This window comes from Numida meleagris, chromosome 18 (genome assembly GCF_002078875.1).
Source record: "Numida meleagris isolate 19003 breed g44 Domestic line chromosome 18, NumMel1.0, whole genome shotgun sequence".
NCBI classification, from domain to species: domain Eukaryota; kingdom Metazoa; phylum Chordata; class Aves; order Galliformes; family Numididae; genus Numida; species Numida meleagris.
In genome coordinates, this window is record NC_034426.1 from 6278521 (window position 1) to 6298437 (window position 19917).

General features: G+C 47.0%; 1 protein-coding gene across 9 annotated transcripts in view; it reads left to right on the forward strand.

Moving 5' to 3' along the window:
• Positions 1 to 19917, forward strand: part of EFCAB5 (EF-hand calcium binding domain 5) — a 37948-nt gene that overhangs the window by 5103 nt on the left and 12928 nt on the right. For 7 of the 9 annotated variants that reach the window (XR_002444044.1, XM_021415938.1, XM_021415935.1 and 4 more), the window contains 13 exons: positions 1114 to 1689; positions 4303 to 4459; positions 5059 to 5122; positions 6511 to 6578; positions 9558 to 9713; positions 12658 to 12757; positions 13403 to 13671; positions 14054 to 14192; positions 14404 to 14505; positions 14599 to 14688; positions 15084 to 15298; positions 16476 to 16632; positions 19023 to 19312. Coding sequence is in view for 8 of the 9 variants with exons in the window: in XM_021415938.1 (XP_021271613.1) it covers positions 1124 to 1689; positions 4303 to 4459; positions 5059 to 5122; positions 6511 to 6578; positions 9558 to 9713; positions 12658 to 12757; positions 13403 to 13671; positions 14054 to 14192; positions 14404 to 14505; positions 14599 to 14688; positions 15084 to 15298; positions 16476 to 16632; positions 19023 to 19312 (2373 nt within the window). In the remaining variant the exon portion in view is untranslated. Of the gene's footprint in view, positions 1 to 1113; positions 1690 to 4302; positions 4460 to 4771; positions 4936 to 5058; positions 5123 to 6510; positions 6579 to 9557; positions 9714 to 12657; positions 12758 to 13402; positions 13672 to 14053; positions 14193 to 14403; positions 14506 to 14598; positions 14689 to 15083; positions 15299 to 16475; positions 16633 to 19022; positions 19313 to 19917 lie in introns of those variants that run through there. The other 2 variants (XM_021415939.1, XM_021415941.1) reach the window with 2 other exon arrangements.

A 19917-nucleotide genomic window follows, 5' to 3' on the forward strand; every position in this document is an offset into this window, starting at 1 on the left:
GAGCCAGGGGGTCATTGTATTAGCAATTACGTTTGGGTGCCAGGGGGGCTGTAGATCACATTTATGTGTTTCCTGGAAGGTTGAACTCTCTTCAGAACAGCTAAAATGCTTAAATATAAACAGCAAAACAGAGCAAAAGCAATGGTATTTGTATGGATACTGAAAGGCCTTAGTGTAAAGTGCTTTTCAATGAGAGCTTGGAAGGAGTATTGTGGGAGCAAGTTCAGAGCGGAGTTTCATCTTTAATTTGGAAGGGCATCAGTTAGCTCTGTCTTACTGTCACCCTGCCCTCGCTGTTGTTTAACACTGAGGTGGGTTATTGGTTTTTTGCTTTGTTGGTGATTTTTCGTGCTGTAAATCAAACAGGTCGGCCCCATTCTGCTGCATTCTGTTTCGTGAGTCCCGTTACAGATGCAGACTGTTATGTACAGAGGTGCATAGCAATCCTTTCCAAATTGTGCCTGTGAGCAGCTCAGTTCCTTCCTGGTATTTCACAAAATTCATGTTTTGAGAAGAAAGTAGTCGAGCTTGGGAAACAGTGAAGGAAAATCTCTGCAGCTCTGTAGATCTGGCTTTTACCAAGCAGTCAACAAGCTGAGGTGCTTGTGAAGAGCCTCGTTTCAGAGCTGCAGCCTGGTTTCCCTTTCCCCAGGAGCTCTGCTGACCAGTGTACTTGTGTCCTCCTACCTTAAAGTCCAGAAGAAAAACAGCTGCAGAAGTTGCAATTAAGTAGGAATCCATTGGTTCGACTGGGGGAGAAGACTTCTGAGCAATGTTCATCCCTTGGTTCCTGTCTCTCTAAGTGAACTGGAATTAATCTCTTCCCTCTTGTGTCTCAGTTTCTTCTCCTGTAAAAGAGGAACACAATTATTTAGCTGCTCTGTCTCCAAGGACTGTTGTGATACATAATTAATCTTTATAAATCATTTACTAATCTTTGAAGTAAAAGGCTTGTATTTAAGAGTACAGAGCAGCGTAAGAGAGAAAAAAAAAAGGCACATAAGAAAAAGAGTGTTGGTTAATAAAGCTATAGGTTTTCTGACTGTGCTATCTGCTAGGACACTGCTGCATATTTGGTGTGCTATAACACATTTCTCCTGTTCTGTGTCACAGCTGTCGGCGTATGGCTGCTCAGCCAGAAGAAACGGCCCAAACCTCAGGCCTAAAGCATCCCAAAGCTGGAGATAAGCATATGAGTGCCGCAGGAATGAAGGGAAACCAAGGGGGTCCTGAGCTGCCGTGTCTCAGTGATTGCACTCTGTGGAAAGAGTGCTTTTATGGAAAGGTGCAGCAGAGATCCCTGAGTCTGCAGGAGACAAAGGTGAAGGCGATCCGTGCACAAAAGGCCAAAGAAGAAAAGGTGAAAAAGAGAGAGCCCTGTGACGAGCTGTGCCGGGAGTGGTTCAGTAGTGAGAAAGAGTCCCTGGATGCTCGCACCTATTTGCTTGACAAACTCCTACCTACGTTAATCCCAGGCGTGGAAAAACTGCTAGTGGAAGCAGAAAGGAAGAACGTGCTTGCACCAGCCAAGGAGCCCGCCAAGTTTGACCCCATTACTTTTCTTGGAGAATATCTGATGAGACATCACCCTCAGTACGATACTTCTACCAAACCAGGCCCCTACCCGAGGGGACTGAAGGCGGTCACGGAGGAGCTAGAAAGGGAGATTCCAGATACGGCATCAGAAAGGTGAGAGACCTGGAAGGGTGAGGGGTCACAAGATTAGAGCTGGTGCCCTGGTCTGTGCTTCACAAAGGCTATGACAGAATGAGCCGTGCTGCAGCGCGGTGCCACAGATGGCAATTGCCTCCCTCTTAAAAACATGAGAAGCAGGACAAATACCAGAACATGTCACGCAAAACAAAGCAGCAGTCATTCCTGTCTAGGGCCATATTCTGCCCTGTGCAAGTGTATAATTCCCCTTTAGACTCTATCTTAATTACATATGTGGAATGCAAACGACTTGCAAACCAGCCTGGGTTAGCGACAGTAGTTCTTGAGGTGTAGTGTCAGTATCAAAGGTCTATGGACTCTTTCACACCATTTTTTTTCAAAGTTCTCCCAAACTTTATTAAGATGACCTTTTTTTTTCCTTCAGGATGATTTTGCTGGACCAAACCGAGAGCAATATTGTCCTGGCTCAGCACAGAGACACCTTCCCCTAGGGTTTTTACTTTAAGCCTTTCCTTTCTTTCTTCCCCTTGCAGTGCTTTGTATTTTAGTATGTTGCTTACTTGTGGGGTGTAGTCTTTAATATCATGTTCAGTGTCTGTAGGAAGAGAGTCTTATGGCATCTAACAACATGCTGAGGTTAAAACATGAGTGTATTAGGGGAATGATAATGCTTTCATTTTAATTGCTCTTTTTACTTAGAAACATAGAAGTGAACATTGTGTTTGCAGATGACCCAGAGGTGACTGTGAATGATGTTGAAATTACTCATTCACCACCAGATCACCCTATAGCTGCGTTTGTGTGTAATGACTCCTGTGTGAATGGCTCTCTTCTATTTGCATGAATAGTACATAGAGCTTGAAAATTGGTTTCAGGGTTTCGGTGTCAGGAATTAGGGAAGTAAAATGTTGACATGCCTTATGCATAGACTCTAAATGAAGATAATTAAAGCTCCCAGTACTGTAATGAATAAAATAATATGTTAAATCTCTCTCTCTACCTCTCTGAGTTTCTGTCTCCATACATTTCTAGTCCAGATCAGTTATAGTTCACAGGAACATGCCCCGTGTGAGTGCAGCTAAAGCGGTGTGATAAGTGAATGCCACGCAGTCACTTACCTCCTCATTGCCCACAGATAAATATGATTGTCTCATTGTGGTATGCATAAAAATTCTTTTTCTTTCTTTTTTTTTTTTTTTTATTTCTGGAGAGTTCAGATCGCAAAGTGTTGGCTACCCATGCCATGCCTTGGCCTTGTCTTCTTATGCTCGTGTGTACATATGGAGACAGACTCTGTAGCTGTGGGTGGTTCAGAGCTGCTGCAGAGGAAGCGTCGTTCACGGGCTGCAATCTCTGCCAAGGGGCGTTATGTAGCCATAGCTGTAGCAGGCTTTGCATATCAGCTGGCTGTAGTATCATGGGATTTGCATTCTCAGTAGCTCAGGATTTACATATTTGTGATGGCTGCATTGAGGAATTTGCATAGGATTCTCAAACCGCAGCAGCACAGAGGATTGTATGTAGCGCTGAGACTCCTGACGTGAGTCACTGGCTTTCTAAGCAGCAAGAAAATGTTAGCAGAGAATTGCCAGTTTGGGCTCAAAATCCCTCACATAAGCACTAGAAAGATGAAGAGTGAAATTCTGGCTGCAGAGAAGCTCCTGAAGCCTTGGCGCTACCTTCAGCAAAGGCAGAATTCACTGCAGATTCCTATAGAGCTTACCAGTCCTTCCTCAGGCTTCTCTCCTTAACTACAGCCTGACTGGGAGTCAAAGAATGCAGGAGAACAGATGGGAGAAAATCCTTATCTGAATAGATGGATACCTTAAAGCAGAGACTGTATTCAGTTCGGGGATGGGAGTCCTTCAGTCTGAGTCACCCATCCTTGTGTGGGAGTCAGGCGGCTGTCTCCGTGAAGAAACATGTTTCATTCTGCAGCGAGAAGTTACCCTGGCCACCATCTCCTATTTTCTGGAAACGCCTGGTACTGAACTGAGCTCCCTTTGAAACGCGTGCTCAGCAGCGTTCTGTTTGCTTTACAGCTCTCGTCTTGGTACCTGCTCCCACTTCGTGAGCTCCAAGCACTCTAAACGAAGGAGGGCTGTTGTGTGTTCCCTCCTAAAGCAGTCAGGGCTCCGCTGTGTGCAGCTGCCTCAGAAATTCCATGGAATGCTGTTCTTTGCCAGCGGAGTGCTGGTGTGAGCTGGTGGCACTCAGGTGCTGAGACAAAGGCGAGCTGATGCAATTCTGTGGGTCAACGAAGTGGAGCAAAATTGAGCACCTCTGTACCTGCAAAAATTGAAAGAAAGTTGAGAGACATCTTCACAATAATGATGAATGCCATTATAAATATGTGTTAGAGATAAGAAAATTTAAAATTACAGGATGTGGTGATCTATGTCAGACTGTAAATTCTCTCATCTCCTTGGGTGTGCTCTCTGAAAATACACATTACTAGTAATTTTGTGCCCCAGATATCAAGTGATGCTTTGGACATGCTTTTACTAAAAGGATAAGAATTTCATTAACTTATTTCCTTTCCTTTTATTCGTCAGGAGAGGCTTGATCTCTCCTGTTTAAGCTGGTGTATGATGGTGTTGTTCTGAATCATATGCCTGCGTCCTACAGGCTGGCCAGGATGAAGTCTGAGGCAAAAACCAAACGTAAGGAAAGAGAGCAGGCGGAGCACGTGAAGTGCCAGCAGAAAGAGATGAGACAGGCAGCACTGGCAACTCAGTTCAAAGAATGGACGGCGGATGTCAGTGGCAGAATACCAGTCGCACTGGTAACTGGGCTTGGTGTTTGGTAACACGCTGCTATGGTCGTTCCAGGTGGGAGGAAGGGGAGCTGGTGATGGGGCAGCCTGCCCTGGTGCAGCAGTTTGCAGAGGAGGGGTGGGTAATGGCTCTGACATCCCCTGGGATCAGGGTGCAGGCTGGTGTCTAACACTTGGCCTCACCGAGCCCCAGGAGCACGCAGGAAGGCTGCAGTGCATTCTCCACAGATGTAGCCACATGCGCCTTGAGGTAAAGGGCAGCCAGCCTTGCCCTCCTGTGGGCCCAGTTACGTCTTCTTTCCATCCCTGTGACTCACACAGATTGACACCGGAGCTCATAAGAGATGAGATGTGAAGTCATCTTCATGGTCTCTTGGAACAAGCATCCTTCTTTCAAGTCACACGACCCCCTAGGAAATTGCCCTTTGTTTACATACACAACAGTGTGGACAAAGTCTACATTTAACAGGGCCTCCCTGTTTGAAGTAAGAAGCATGGCTGCCCCACACGACTGCCCCACACTGCTGGCTATTCACCATGATTTACTTCAGCTTTTGCCTACTATTGTCTGCATGAAGCAGCCCTTTGACTGTTACCTTGATTTGTAGATTCAGAGTGCACTGAAGTCTTTTCTGGATGCCTGTGCTTCTACTCCCATAGACGCAAGAAAAGGTAAATTTTGATGTGTCTTCTTTAATTTTGTGCTAAAGACTGGCAGAGTTGTTTAGGGGAAAAAGGTGAAACTTGCCTCTCATCCCACCAAGGAGCACATCGTGTCTAGCCGTTGTCTTTGCCAGCCCCAACACAGGGGCCTCTGTATCAGCACAGAAAGGTTTTCCATAATTCTCATCTGCTTTATAGCTCACACTTGACCTCTCTGAATAATGATAATTGGATAGATAGAGCCAGGAACCCTGAAGTGGCAGCATTCAGCCTGCTGCCAGCCCTGTACGTAGATAGCCCGTAATGATCATCAATAATAACAAATCTGCCTTTGCTAGAAGCAGGGCATTTCCAGAGGGTATTTCTGCTTGCTGCTGAAGTAACCTCTGTCTCGAGCTCGCCCTGCTCAGCCCTTTCTAATTACAGAACTGCTCCTCTGAGTAATCATCCTACATGGGTAGTGCATGGTGTGAATGCCAAGCAGAGCCTTTACGCTTCTGGTGCGGTGGCGGTGGCTCTGGCGTTCTGTGCTGTGAACAGACCCCGGGACGTGCAGCTGAGAAGGAAGCTTCTGTCTGGGTGCTGACTCCACAGACACAGGAGGTGCTTTGTGTTGTATTTCACTGATTCAACGCTTTGTTTCTCAGTGTATTTAATTGAATAGCACCCAATATATATATTAACGGGCCACTAAGTTTTGTTTTATAGTTTAATAAAGATATCGTACAATTTAGGATTGTCTTAAGCAGCAAGAGGTAAATGCATTCCATGGTGAATGTTCTCATTGCTCCTGATGGATTGTAGAATAAAGAACAGGGAATGGCGTGTTGGTGCTCCAAGGCCGCATCCCGAAATCTGTGCAGACGTTTGACAAATCTTCTCAGTTCCTGCACAGCAGCCCAGGAGCTGACCAGCAAATAGTTTTGAATATCATCGCTGGTAAAATGTTTCCTACAGAGCTATTTGGGAAAATTACTGTGATTTTCACATTCCACTCCTGCGAAGCAGAACTGATGTCCCCAAAACGTTTGGGCATTTTCATCTGTTAAATCAAAACTAATTTCTTTGCTCACATAATGAGTGGTAACTGCTGTTAAAATCATTGCAAATTGCACCAACATCTGTCAAGAATAAATATGACCATACCGTTCCGAATCGGGAAGTGCAGATTCCCAGCAAGAGAAATGCTCTCAGTAAGAACCAGATTTAGCTAGCCTGTCTACAGCCAGCTCCTTAGCATCCTTGTCACTTCCAGCTCCAGTGTAGGACAGCCTCAAACGCACGTAATCCAACGTGAGGAGAGAGTCAGTGTAACACACTGACACAAAGAACTGGGTGCAGTGCAAAGCACAAACGTTTGCCTTCTGAACCAACATCCCTTCATTTTTTACTTGCAGCCCATGAGGGGAAGCTGGAAATCACAGACACGTGGGGGAAAAAAGTGAACGCTGATGAATTCATAGAGGTAAGAAATGGAAGTAAGGGTGTCTGATTCAGAAGGTGACATTCCACACAAGGCGGTACCATTTCCCTGTGGACAGCTGAGTGAGTGAAGGGCTTTGGTTTTCTGCAGCTCCCCTGGTAACTGGCTGCATCGGGATATTTCGTGTTCCACCTCCATCCTCCGCTGTCACAGCGCTTTCATCCTGGCCAGCAGCAGTGGCACCATCTGCTTTGCTCAGCGCTGCAGCTTGTGCTGCTGCAGAGCAGTTAACCTAACAGCACTGGGCTTTACAACACCCCTCTCCATCCCTTTTTGGAGCTCCCAAGCCTGCTGGCACCTGTACCCTGCAAGGACACGCACTGTGACCCCCTCGTGAATTCAGATTTTGCAATGGCTGCACAAGGGAGTTGTGGTGCACTCATATAACCAATTAGCCTGAGGTGATTAATACAGTCCCCAGCGTATAATTATTTCTGGTGAAACTCTGCAAGCCATAGGAAACCCTCATGAGTGATGAGAAGCTCTATGGGTTCTGCCCTGAACTGGCCTGAACCCTCACCAGACTGTAACAAATGGCTGAGGGCTGTGTGAAGGATAACCAGGTTGAAAAATACGCAGTTATAAAATCAAAAGCCACCACTGAGAAACATCAGAAACATGTTTCTAACTCTCCAAAGCCACTGGAAGTGTCACCTCATTACTCCACTCTTCACCGGTTTGAAAAGAACCAAATCAGTTCCAACTTAATTACTGCAAAACTCTCCAGGCCACAGCTTCACCCATCTTTTCTCCCTATGACAGAGCTACATTTTCCAGCTGGGTTATTAAACCCAGGAAAAGAAGTTTGGGATGGGAATGACGACTGCCTCCATTGCAGCAGCGCTGGTGGGTGCTGTGGGGGTGCTTACAAACAGCACAGAGCTGTGCGGAGACGAATCCCGAGCAGCCATGGGTGATCTTTGCGCCTTCTTTGCTCTCAGAAGATTCACGCATTCAGCATTCTGCACAGAGATACATTTTGATGATAGCTTGTCGAAGGCTTTTTTAAGCATGAAATGAGATATTTTTAAATGTAACCTCGGAATAACTGCATTTAATTAAGGGAACTGTTTTGGATAACGGGAGCGCAGAGAATTGCTTTCTGTTGCTGGAGCACGGCGTTGATGGAACGTGTGTATGCACCGAATGAATTCGTACCGCATTAACGTTAGAAAAATGCTTTCAAATATTTTTTGGATTTACTCATCTATGCTCTGGGCACGCAAAACAGCGGCTGCTCCTTGTATTCTTGCATCCGTGTGCCCGCTCCTCAATAGTCTGTTTCACAAGCGTTGTGCTGCAGCATGCAGAACTTCCAGCACTGACACCAATGGGGATGCTCACATAGCTTGATGGGGTCAGGCTTTACAGGTGAGGTTATTCCTCCTGAGTGCACGTGGCTTGCTTGATTCCCATTGAGATCAGTAGGAACAAAAAGCAAAACATCATTGTTATGGGTGATAATGCGTTTACAGTGAAGTCTCACACTGGACAGCAATAAGGAGGTGTGAGCTTTCTTCTGAGGAGTGCCAGAATCAATTGGTTAATAATGAACAAACGTGCACTGATCATGCATACAGTACTTTACAGCCTGGAGTGCTCTACACACTTCAGCTAAGGAGAGCTCACAGCTCCACGATAGTTCCTCCTGCCCCCACAGCCCAACAGATGCTTCTAAAAAGTGCTCAGTGGAGCTGTCAGACAGCAGCATTAATACACAAGGCTCCGCATGTGTCATCAGGATGACATGCCAAACAACACGCTGCTTTCCGACTGCCTCCCCCCAGGTTCACTGGCACAGGGCTCCGGGACGCAGCTCTGTAGATGCACGCAGCCCCAGCTCTGCCACCTCCTCTCCAGCCCACCCGTGCTCTTCCTTTTCGTGCTGAGATGCAGGGGGAGCACACATCCATTAGGAGCCATTCTTTGCCCCCAGCTGCCCTTCAGCCCTGGGCTGCTGCCCTTCTGCTCTTCCTCTGTGCTCCGGTTGTCCCGTGTATCTGGATATTGTGCAATACAGACATGAATAATACTACGAATATTAATGTTTCAGTTTGGCGATGCCTCTGCGGTGTTTCAACAAGCTCAGGATGCTGTAGCACTTATGAAAGGTATCCATAGCCTAAAAATGGGACAAGAGGAAACATCCCGTGCTTTGCACATTCTTCCCTTTCACTGTATGAGCTCCCCACCGCTGCGGCCCAGCAACCTGCTGTAATAATTCAGCTCAGGCTTTGGGGCTGTGGTTTGCTCTGGTGGCTGTCATTATTTATGTCACACACACCACGTTTTTAGAACCATACTGCTTTTGCTCGTAGAAACCACATGGCTATAAATCCAAAGTGTTAAAATGTCTCCAAGGCTGGAGCTCAAAATAAATCTCGGGTCGGTAGTACTCCTCGTGTCACGGGGCTGGGGTGACAGCGGGCTCGTTTGCAAGTCCTTTCCTTTTCTAATTGTGTCCAGTACACTCCTCTAAACACTGCAGGTATGGGCAGTGGTCATTTTATGGCATTAGAGACCTCAGTGAATGTCAGATCTGCAAAAACGAATGGCTCAACATGCCTGGTTGGGAGTGAAACCAGGAGCACTGAACGTTGCAGAAAACTGCAGCGAACGCGTCTCCTGCCTGAGCACCCTATGTGAGGCACTGACGTTTCACAGGAGGGATTCTGATGTGGTTGCTTATCCCTGGGCCAGGAAAGGAGCTTCTTGACATGTGTTTGTGCAGTGCCTCACACAGCAGCGTGCTGGGCTTGCTGGGAGAACGTTGCTGCTTCTGCAGGGAAGAACAAAGTGAGCAGTGCAGCGCCCGTGCACCGAGTTTGCATTACACTGGCAGACTGATTTACAGACAAATTCCTGCAAATTTCGTTACGTGTGATAGATTTTGAAGAGTTGAACTAACGGTGAAAATGCTTAGAGATGCCAATAGCTTACACTGCTTATTTCTCTCCATAGTACGTCCATTCCTACACTGAAGACTTTCCAGATGACATGTTCCAAGAGTTCCTGAAGCATCTCAGTCTGTGTGCTGTGGACTTCCAAGAAGCCATCAGGCGTGATACGCACAGGCAAATGTTTACTGATCTCTTCCTACATTGTGATCATGGACAGGTAAGCAGCTCTCAACCTGATTTCAATATCTTGATGCTTCCACTTTGGTATTTCTCTGGGTCACTGCCTTTTTGTGGCACTTTCCTCCAAAAGCTTTGGCTATTACACACAACAGTTGCCATCGTTCTGCGGTTCTCTCCTCTACGTATATGGCATATTCCATTCAGCACTCCTCTAGTGATCCTTACCTACCCAGAATGGACAACCTGTGCTCTACAATGACATGCTAATCATGTAATTAGCTCCAAGAAAATGGAATTACAGAGCACGTTTCAACACCAATGCTGTGTTTTAGAGAATGGCAGCAAGCTGCTATTTCAGGATGAGGGAGGAAATACATCTATTACTCAATCAGAGGACATTTCATTTTCCTGTTGCTCCATCAATAGCAGAGCTGTGATGGATTCTCCTGGGCAGAGCAATGTATAAAACTGAGTTCCATCACTGACATGCATTCTGAAAGGTTCCCTTCTTCCCCTTTCATGTTTTAATGTAACTTTCTTGCTATTACTCTTGTGGCAGTAATCACCATCTCCATGCCATTAATCCTGTGGAATCTCAGCCACCAGGAGCCCCAAATACTAGCACCACAGGACCAGACTGAGCTGCTATCAGCACGGACACATCACTGCCCAGAAAAAATCACAGCACACATGGTTGCTGTTCCTAGCCCCATGGTAGGCTTACCCTCCCAATGAGTAGCATGGACCATGCAGTTCTTTTCGAACCTGACCTGGTTTCTTTGGTATGGCACTACTACATCCTGCTCATAGTCACAGAGGAGATAAATGATGCAAACTAACCCAAGGACATCCACCATTCTCAGTGTGATCATCACCTGTAGCACCCGCTCTGCAAAGCGCAGCAGAGCAGTTGTTTCAGCTCCTGATTTCCATTCATTCAGCAGCAGGCAGTTATTCCAGTCTGCATGGCGAGTGTGGCTGGCCGTTAGTGATGCAATTAGGGCTGAGAAAGCAGTGTTTAAATTACACTCAGATTAGAAGGCACCCACATGCTCATGATGATGGTTTCGGATGCATGCATCCAGAAGGACGGCAGCTCAGCGCGGGCAGCCTGTGCTGTGCAGCGAGACAGGAACTCTCCAAGGCAGAACCAAAACACAGATGAATTCAATGCCCCAAAAGTACAACAAGGTCTGCCTTCTCATGGCCTTCCCAAGGGCATGTCCCCACCTTGCTCACCAACAAACTTTTGGTGGGGCTGAGGATACACATCTCGTGTTCCCAGAACAGCCAGGCAGTTAGACCCCGACCTATCGCTCATTAAATGGCAAGTCTGCTTTCGTCTGCATCGATAAAGGAATTAGGCATGGATCACAGAGCCGTGCTGAAAACAAGCACGGATCATCACCTGCCAGCATCTAGGTGACGAGGAAATGAGGTCAGCACGCTCTCCATTCCCTGCAGCTGGCACTGAAAGAGGAGCCGAGCTTTGGGCAGTTGTACAAACACAGATGGCCCGCTGTTATTTATAGCAGGTTCTGTACCTGTCCTACTGATAAGCGAGTCAGTACAAGGGGCCGGGATGCAGGAACTGTTTGTCAGTCTCTTTTTAATAAGGCTTCAATCATTGATTTATATCTTCAATAAAATGAAGCTTTGCGTTAGTGCTGCCAGCTTCAAGGCAGCCACCGGGTGACTGTGATAAGTGACAGCTGAAGAAATGTAAAGAGAAAATTAAGCGCATATAGTGGAAACACTGAACTTAGAATCCAAATATTACCGAGTGATCTGGCAACACCTATGAAAATATTATATTTCTGTGTTTCTATATAGAATCATAGAATCACAGGGTCATAAAGGTTGGAAAAGACCTCTCAGATCCCCAGGTCCAACCCCACCCCACCCCACCGTGCCCACTGACCACAGCCCTCAGTGCCACGTCCCCATGGCTCTGGAACACCTCCAGGGATGGGGACCACCCCCCACCCCCTGTGCAGCTGTGCCGCTGCATCACTGCTCTTTGGAGAAGAAATTTTCCCTAATATCCAATCTGAACCTTCCCTGGCACAACGTGAGGCCATTCCCTATTAAATAGATGTGTACCTATTAAAGAGATGCAGAATTCAATGTGATACACTCAATTGCAAGACAGAATTAAATGCCGGTGAGTCCTGCCCTTTGTCCTCTAAGAGCAAAATGTGAAAAGGAAATCAATAATTTGAAAGCAAAGCTACTTGCCACAAATAAATTGAAGCAAATCTTTATCTAATTAACTACTGTAGCTCACTAATGGGAGGAAGATTACAACGGTGGCAGGACAGGAATAGTGACAACAGGAATTCATCAGAACGTGGAAGCCTTGCAATCAATCATTTAGGTTTGCTTTACTTTTTAAACTCACAGTTTCCAGATTGGAAGTGGCCCATTTCTTTGCCTTTTCTTGTTTTTATTGTCTGTACGCACTCACTCTGAGCTGCAAGAATTCAATAAACTCTGTGTTTTCCTCTGCACTCACCCCTCTCCCCTCTGTGTTCAACTCTGCGTGAATATTTGAAGGAAGTTAGGGTGGTTGTCGGATCTGGGGGCTAATGATCCTCTCAGACAGTTGTCCACACATGATGCTCCAAAGCAAGTGGTGGGGCACAAAGCCAAACCCAGTGCCATGCAGCGCAGTGACAGTCCCTCCATGGTGCTCTCAGGCAATCCAAACCTATCCTGAAATCGTGACATCACCTGCCAGCGGGTGTGCTTGCACAGCAATATGTGTAACAAGTTCCAGCTAAGGCCAGAGAAGGAATTTTTGTCCCTATAAAATAAATTGACTTCTTTGAAACGCGTTCCAGTGTTCTGCTAATGGATAATTTCCAGTCGCACGTAGTTCTTTCTAATACGTGATGCCTTCATAGTGCTCCAGATGTCCACGTGAGTCCTGAGAACCAGAGAAAGAAACCCAGAACAGTAATTGTCATCTCTTTGTCTAGGTTGGTGTCTTGGACAGGCCCAAAATACTTGGCCTTCTGGAACAGTTCTATGAGAGAAGCTCCGTGTGCGCCAGGAGGAGATTCTGCAACCCAAAAGAGTGTACGTGGTGTGTTTCATTTATACAGCATGAATTTGTCTCGTTAATATCCATTTATAAGCGCTGCCAGAAATGGACTTAAATGGGCACTGAGCTATACACCATCATTTGCAGATGTTTTGCAAACTGTGATGCAATGCTCAGAAATACTGCAGCATTGCAAACCTCTCCTTCCTCCGCCATTCTGTAGTGCTTCCCCTGAAAGAATTCCTTCTTACTGGGGATTATTCCAGTTCATTTTCTGTTTACACAAAAACTTCTCTGGGAACCTGGAAGAATAAAGAAAAACCACAGAAAATCGTCTATGTGAAAGTAAGGTATTTTAAGATATTGGACATCAATTAACTGCTGGGATTAAATGCAAGGCAAATTACAGCCTTCCTTTTTGCATGGAGAATTACAAAAACCTATTGCAAAAGAAACATGGAGTAAGAGGCAATAACGAGCAGTTCTCTGCAGGGAAAGATGATGCTGAAGTTTGGCTTTTCTGAGATGCATGTTTGCAGAAAATATTTTGTCATTGTTTGTTGTTACATTGTGAGAGAATGCCATTTATTTTGGTTTCGTTTAGTTTTCCTTTTCTTGTGCAATCCCAGAGAACAAAACCCGTGCAAACCATCAACTTAACAATGCTTTTTCTGCATTAGGGCCAATACTCGAGCTGCAAGAGGTTGGTCTGGAGGATTTGTGGGCAGGCCTTGAGGACCAGGAAGGTTACGAGGAACCAGGCGAAAGTTTGGTCTCGTCTCAAGCAGAGATTTCTGAGAGAGAGGTTTTAGCACCCAAACCTGCAGGTGATCCCAGGCAAAGCAGTGATGGAACGAGCACTGGCGTTGGAGAAGGTCTTTTGGAACAAATGGATGTGAGTGAAACGGAGACTGGAGGAATTCCTGAGGAAGAGAACCAAGCTGCTGAGGTGAGGAAGGGAGGTGGCAAACACTGATTTTGAACCTGGTGATTTGGATGGAGACAGAACACACAGTGAGAGGCAACATGAGTCTGCAGGGGCAGGCAGGAGGAAGCTTCCCCAGGGCCAGCCTCTGCTCAGCTGCTGTCTCAAGAGACATGAAACTGAATGTGAAAAACAGGCAGGGAAGGATTTAGGCTGGGTAGGGAACCTGCTATGGAAACAGATTGGGAAAAACATTATTGCATCGCAAGCAGAGAAGGGCAAGCTAGTAGAGAGACAAATGAATTGCAAAGAGGAACCAAAACGGTCTGAAGATGCACCTGAAGCTGTGAACAAGACCTTGAAAGGCAAAGCTGTGGCAGACACGGATGTCATTGCTTCCAAACAGGATGCTCCGGCTGCAGAGGCTGCAAAGGAACCTGCAAGAACAGAGAGTTTCACAAGGCAGCACAGCGACACGTTTGGACAGCAGACAAGCCCAGGGACCGCGCTGCAGGATGAGGAGCATCTGCAGGAGCAGGGTGAAGGTAAAGGCTTCTCCTTTGTTGTGGCAGACCTTAACCTTCGTCAACATATCACTTTTTATTGAATTAACCATAGGAGCACGTGCATGCCAGTGATTTCTGAACAGGCAAGCCTTCGGTATCTGCTCTGTGTGATGTTTTCCATCAGGGTTTCATCACCAGGGGCTCAGACTGTAAACTCTGGTTCACAGAAGATTTCTTTTTAAAACTGCAGGCCCGGCCCTCTCAGATGGACAGGGTTCTCTGGCTGCATCCAGCCAGGAGCGTGTGGAGCCGTGGTCAGGTACTGCCCATGTCAGATCTTCTCACCGACACAGTATGTGTGTATTCAACAGCTTTCAGAAAAGCTGTATCTTAGGCCTTTTTTAAAACCTTATATCCTTACAGGCTGTATTTTGTCTTTCGTCAGGTGACCTTCTCACCTTCGATCTAAGCTTCAGGCACAGAAGCCACGAAGAGAGAATTCCAGAGGACTGGGGCTGTAAGGGCAGATTTCCAGGTATTTGGTCACAATGCTGTGCTTTTACTGGGCACATTGTGACTGGCAGGGTCTGTGGACGTGCTGTGAGCTGAGTTCTGGCAAGAATATAAACACCAACTCCTGAAAGCTGATTGCAAGGTGGGAGAGCAGCATAGTCTTAGCCTCACAAGGTGGGTTTCTCTTTCAGTTAACCTGTACTCAGTGCTCTGCCCTAATTGTACAATAGTATCCATGCTAGACTGGAACAAAAACCTGAAGAATCTGGATGCAAAAAGTGCAAACAGATTAAGGCCTTCAATCAGCACTCAGCCCTGCGTGGCTGGGAAGTGCAGGGGTCAGGAGCGGTGCTGCCACGTGGCCGGCGCAGCACAGCAGTGGGCTTGCTGTGACACACGCTGCTCGCTGCCTTTCAGGCCTCTGTCCTGCCATGGCAGACATTCAGAGCCGCCGCGCTCCTCGCGTTGGGAGCGCCTTTGATGCGAGCTGCCTCAACCTGCCGCGCTTTGTTCAGCTCATGGAGACATTCCTCGGGGAAGGCGTTGCGCTGCCTGCCGTGAAGAGCCTCGTTGGGTTCATCGGAGAAGAATACAGACAGACCGAAGAGGAAAAAGAGAAACAAGTCGAAAAAGTAAATGTTTATAAGTTTTGCTGATCCCGTGTCCGCAAACCAAACCCAGCAAATGCCTAGAGACAATTACACAATCAGCTCTTAATCTTGTGCTGGCAGAGCTATTCACTTACAGCCCTGCATTCTGTATTTCTTCTGCCCTGTTGTTTTCATACGGGTTCCCCCTCCTCAGCCCCAAGCTCCAGCAGCGAGGACAGCCTCACCCTGCAGGAGGTTATCTGTCTGTTCTGGAGCTGGACCCAGCAAGGCAGCAGGTTGATGGTTAAGAGCTCAAAACATTCATGTTCATAGGAGTCAAGAAGCTGATGTCTGACCGACTGCTCTGGCATGCACAATGTGAAGTTCTGGGTGTTTTGGGGAGGGCTCTAAGGCACCCCTCCAACATGCTGCTTTTGCTGTGTGTGCATGGGCATTTGAGAATGTGGATGTTTCTCTGCGGTTAAGATACAAAGAGTTCTTGCTAAGTGTTGGAAAAACATACCCCTTTTCAGCAACATTCTCATACTCAGCATCACGTACATATATGTAAGTCCATGTATTTCCTGGTGGGCCTGTTCACAGCAGCCTCTCTAGCTGTGCTTTCCTCAGACCTCTCTCTGGTTTCCCTCTGTGCTGCTGACCTAATTTGGATGAGATATTGGATCTGACGGCTCCGCTGTCCTCACACAGAGTGCAGCACGCTGCCGGTATCTCGGCCTTAGAGACAGTGCCACTCCAAGCCATTTATCACCACACACTGTGCAGAGGCTGTTTCAAAGGATAAATGAGACCTGCATTTCTTGGAGCCCACACACTTCAGGGCAGAACCAGCCAAGCAGCATGGAAACACAAGCTGCCAAATCTTTGGGTATTGCTGACAAGGCTCTGGTTAGTTCTTGCTGTGAAGATGTTTGCCTTCTGGGAAATTTCCACTTGCCTGAGTTGGTTTCACCTCTGATCCATAGGAAATGCCCCTCTGCAGTTCTGATTCTGCCAGGTAGAAGTGAGCTGTCCGCTCCATTTAGTGCTTCCAAATATCTCCCGGCTTTAATGATTCATCTCTGAACTGTCTACTCACAGTTCTGCCCTGGTCCATAGGGGCTGCGTGATCAACCCACTGCTGCAGTTCCCGTATTTGTGCAGATGTTGAGCGTCGGTGTCCAGCAGTCACCAAACACAAGCTCTTTCTCTGTTGTAGGCACTTCACATCTCACGCTTGACCCGACGGAAACTGCTTCTGGAGGCACTTTTTGAACAGTGGGACATCAACGCATCTGGATTTCTGGACATGAAAGAAGTGGAGGCTGCTCTGAATATGTTCAAGGAAGGAATGGAAAAAGAGGCCGTGAGGAAGGGTAAGGAAACAGCTCTACTCTGAGAGAAGTCATACAGTGTCAACACAAAGGCCTTAAAAGCATTTTAGGCCTTAAAGCATTCAAGGACAGTGCTAATGAATTTGTTGGCAAGCACCTGGAATGTTTTGGTTTTGCAAGCAGTCATAAGCACACAAGGCCTGATGTATGAAATGAAAAGGAACAGTTGTCCTGACCTGCCTGTTAATGCACAGCTCCATCCCCTCCTCCTCTGCAGGACTCTCCAGAGAGAGCGGTTCTCGATCAGTGCCCGGCGCTGTCACGACACTGTGATGTGTTGAAAAATGGTCTCGGTGGTAATACAGAGTGTATGCTTGGCTGTCATGTGGAGTGTATGCTTGTGAGATGGCAGTGAAAGCAAACCAACCAACCAACAAAAACCCTAAAGCTTCCGGACAGGCTTCACGCTTTTGGTCTAGCCTACATTACCCTGCTATTTTTAATAGATAGATTTTACTACAGAGTGTATACGGGGCTCACGTGGCGTTCAGCAATCCGTACTCTTGCACAGCTCTCATGAATGAGACAGTAACTCCGAGTCTCACTTTGCTATTAGTCCATTTCTCCAACTAAACCCAGCGAAGTTTGTCCTTGACAGAGGCCTGGGTCAGCCAGGAGTGCAGCAGGTTCACCTGGGCCTGTCCGGCAGCTTCATACATATTCACACGTGGGCATCGCTGAAATAGCGTATTAGCAATTAAGAACATGTCTGTATGTGTGCCTGGGTGGAGAGGACAGGTTTATTCATCTCCACACACATCTGCATGTTGCTCGCGCTGCCACACGTTGCTGAAAAGGGCTCATTTTGGCAAGCAGCAAAATCTCTGTATTCATTTGCTCATTCCAGCAGCTGGTGGGACGGGCAGCACTGTCCTGCCATGAATTGCCCCAGGCTGCACAGCCACAGGAGGAACTGGCGCTGCACAGCTCTGCTGCGTTCACAGCATGCCAGCATGTGCTTACAGAAACACAGAGGGACACAGGAAAGCCTTATAAACTAAAGGACAAATAAATAGATAGAAAGATAGTATAGCAAAATCAATACCACCTAGAAGCAACATAAAACCATTTGTAGCAGCTCTGACACAACCTCCCTCCCAAAGGCATCGTGGAGCAAGCCGGCTTGGAGGAGGGGCTCACAGACATTGCACCCTCCTGGATGAAAGCGGGTAGAACGGTCTAATTTTCCTTGTCAGTGAAAAGTGCAATGTTACCGATGGAATGGGGAAATAATTCAGTGTGCTGTGGTTCGGTAGAGGAAGAACTGATCAGCTTCACGTGTATTTCTTCATCTCTTTTGTCAAAGAGGAGAAAGCGGAGGTCAAAATCCAAATATTTTTACACCGTCAATGAATTCTCCATCCTAGTTCTGTCAGTAAATCAGAAATTGCATGAAAAAAGAAGCCTGAATCTTCTTTAGATGATGGGCAGGGTAAGATAACACTGGCAGGTAGCTGCACCACAGCTGAGGGCGGTAAGCATTTGCTGCTGCTGCAGCTAACAGCACTGAGAAACGCACTGATGACCCCGCCACCTCCCTGGGCAGCTGATGCCCCTGCATCACTGCTCCTTTGGAGAAGTTTTTCCTAATATCCGACCTGAAATATGCAGCAGCTCTTCACTGCTGAGGCATTTTCCACACTAATGTATTCCTCCAAACCCACGGAGTTTGTTCCTTTTTGTGCCACATCTGCTGCTGCAGTGCAGGTGATTGTCCCATCCTCTGTACGACCTCAGTGGAGCTTTCATTTGCTTTGATCTTCATTTATAAGAGTTAGCACAATACAAATGTTATTTCAATAATTCATCAAAGGCACCTAAAGGAGGATAATTGAGGATGACTTTGGAAGGCCTCAAAGGAAAGTCGTAATGGCTGAAAGCATGGTATGGAATGGAAAATCCAGGTATGGGAGTGATCTGTGAAGTCATCCATAAACTCTGGCTTCCACATTTCAATGGGAGAGGTGAGCAACCTTTCTGTAAACCAGTGCCTACATGCAGCCCAGTCCCACCAGCCTCTCAAGTGTCCATAGAACTTGGTTCTGAGGAGCAAGACCTCTGATTTTTCCTGTTTTCCATTGATCTTTATTGCGTAGGTATCTTGCAGAGGTGCAGAAGGAGTAGTGCTGTGCAGGTTTCTATCTTAGTAGGTGAGAATGAAGGTATCTAGTGGAAAAGATACGTCCCATCTTGAAGCTGGAGATTACCTCTCGTGATGACAATTACTTTAGGAGGTAGCTGGAAGAAGCCCAGAGTGATGGATGGGCTGCCCCCACAGCTGGTTTAGGGCATAATTTGTGCTTTGCACAGGAAAAGCAAAAAATGCTATTCAAATTGATTGTCCTTGTCTTGTTTTCTGTTTCTTCTATTAGCAAAAGACCACTTTTGCTCACGTTACCCACAGCTTGGCAGAGTGGGGAAGCTGTCCCCAAAGGCCTTCCAGACTTTCCTTGAGTTGGTGGCTTCTGAGGTCACTGGGGATGAAGATGACATTATTGATAACATCGTGGAATTTTTTACCTCAACTGTGGAACGAAGCCACATGGAGTTCTTGCAAAGCTTGGCGAGGAGGAGATGGCTGCACAACATCCAGCAGGCGGCCGAGACCAGCGGAGCACGCGTGGGCCCAGTGTACGACGCGGTGCTCAAGGCCATCCTCCGGGTATATGTCCTTGGGAGCATAAAGGCCCGTTGTGTTAGGGCTGTGATGGCGACTTCCAACCCTGGGAAGCTCACAGCTAGCAGGGGGCTGAGGATGCTGTCGCTGTGCTTCCTGCTCGGAGCTGGTGTTTGGGAGAGCCAATGGTTTCGCACAGAGTCATGGGTGTGTTCCGTGATACAAGAATGAAATTCATAGTTTTGCTTAGGCCCTGGTTATAATTAGCTGGCTGTTTAACTGACAGGAAAAAAAGAAAGCTGTTCTCTCTGGCATTCAGCACCCAAAGTGCTTTTGCTTGTAGCAGAGCGCGCCGGTCGGCCTCAATCACAGCACACACACGTCGTGCATGACATACAAAATCGGTGACCCAGAACAGCGTGTCAGCACAAATGAGACAAGCGATAAGTACATGAAATAAGTGTAATGGTGTTATGGTTTTGTGATTTTTTTGTTGTCGGTATTCCACATCATTACATCATGTAAGGTACGGGCAGTTAAAGGGTTAATTCCCCGGTTACTGTAAACTGCCTTTTTTGGTGTGGCCCTCTGAGGGGGAGGGGAGGAGGTGCACTCCCCAGGGGTCTTTGCGGGAGAGGGGGTGGTGAAGC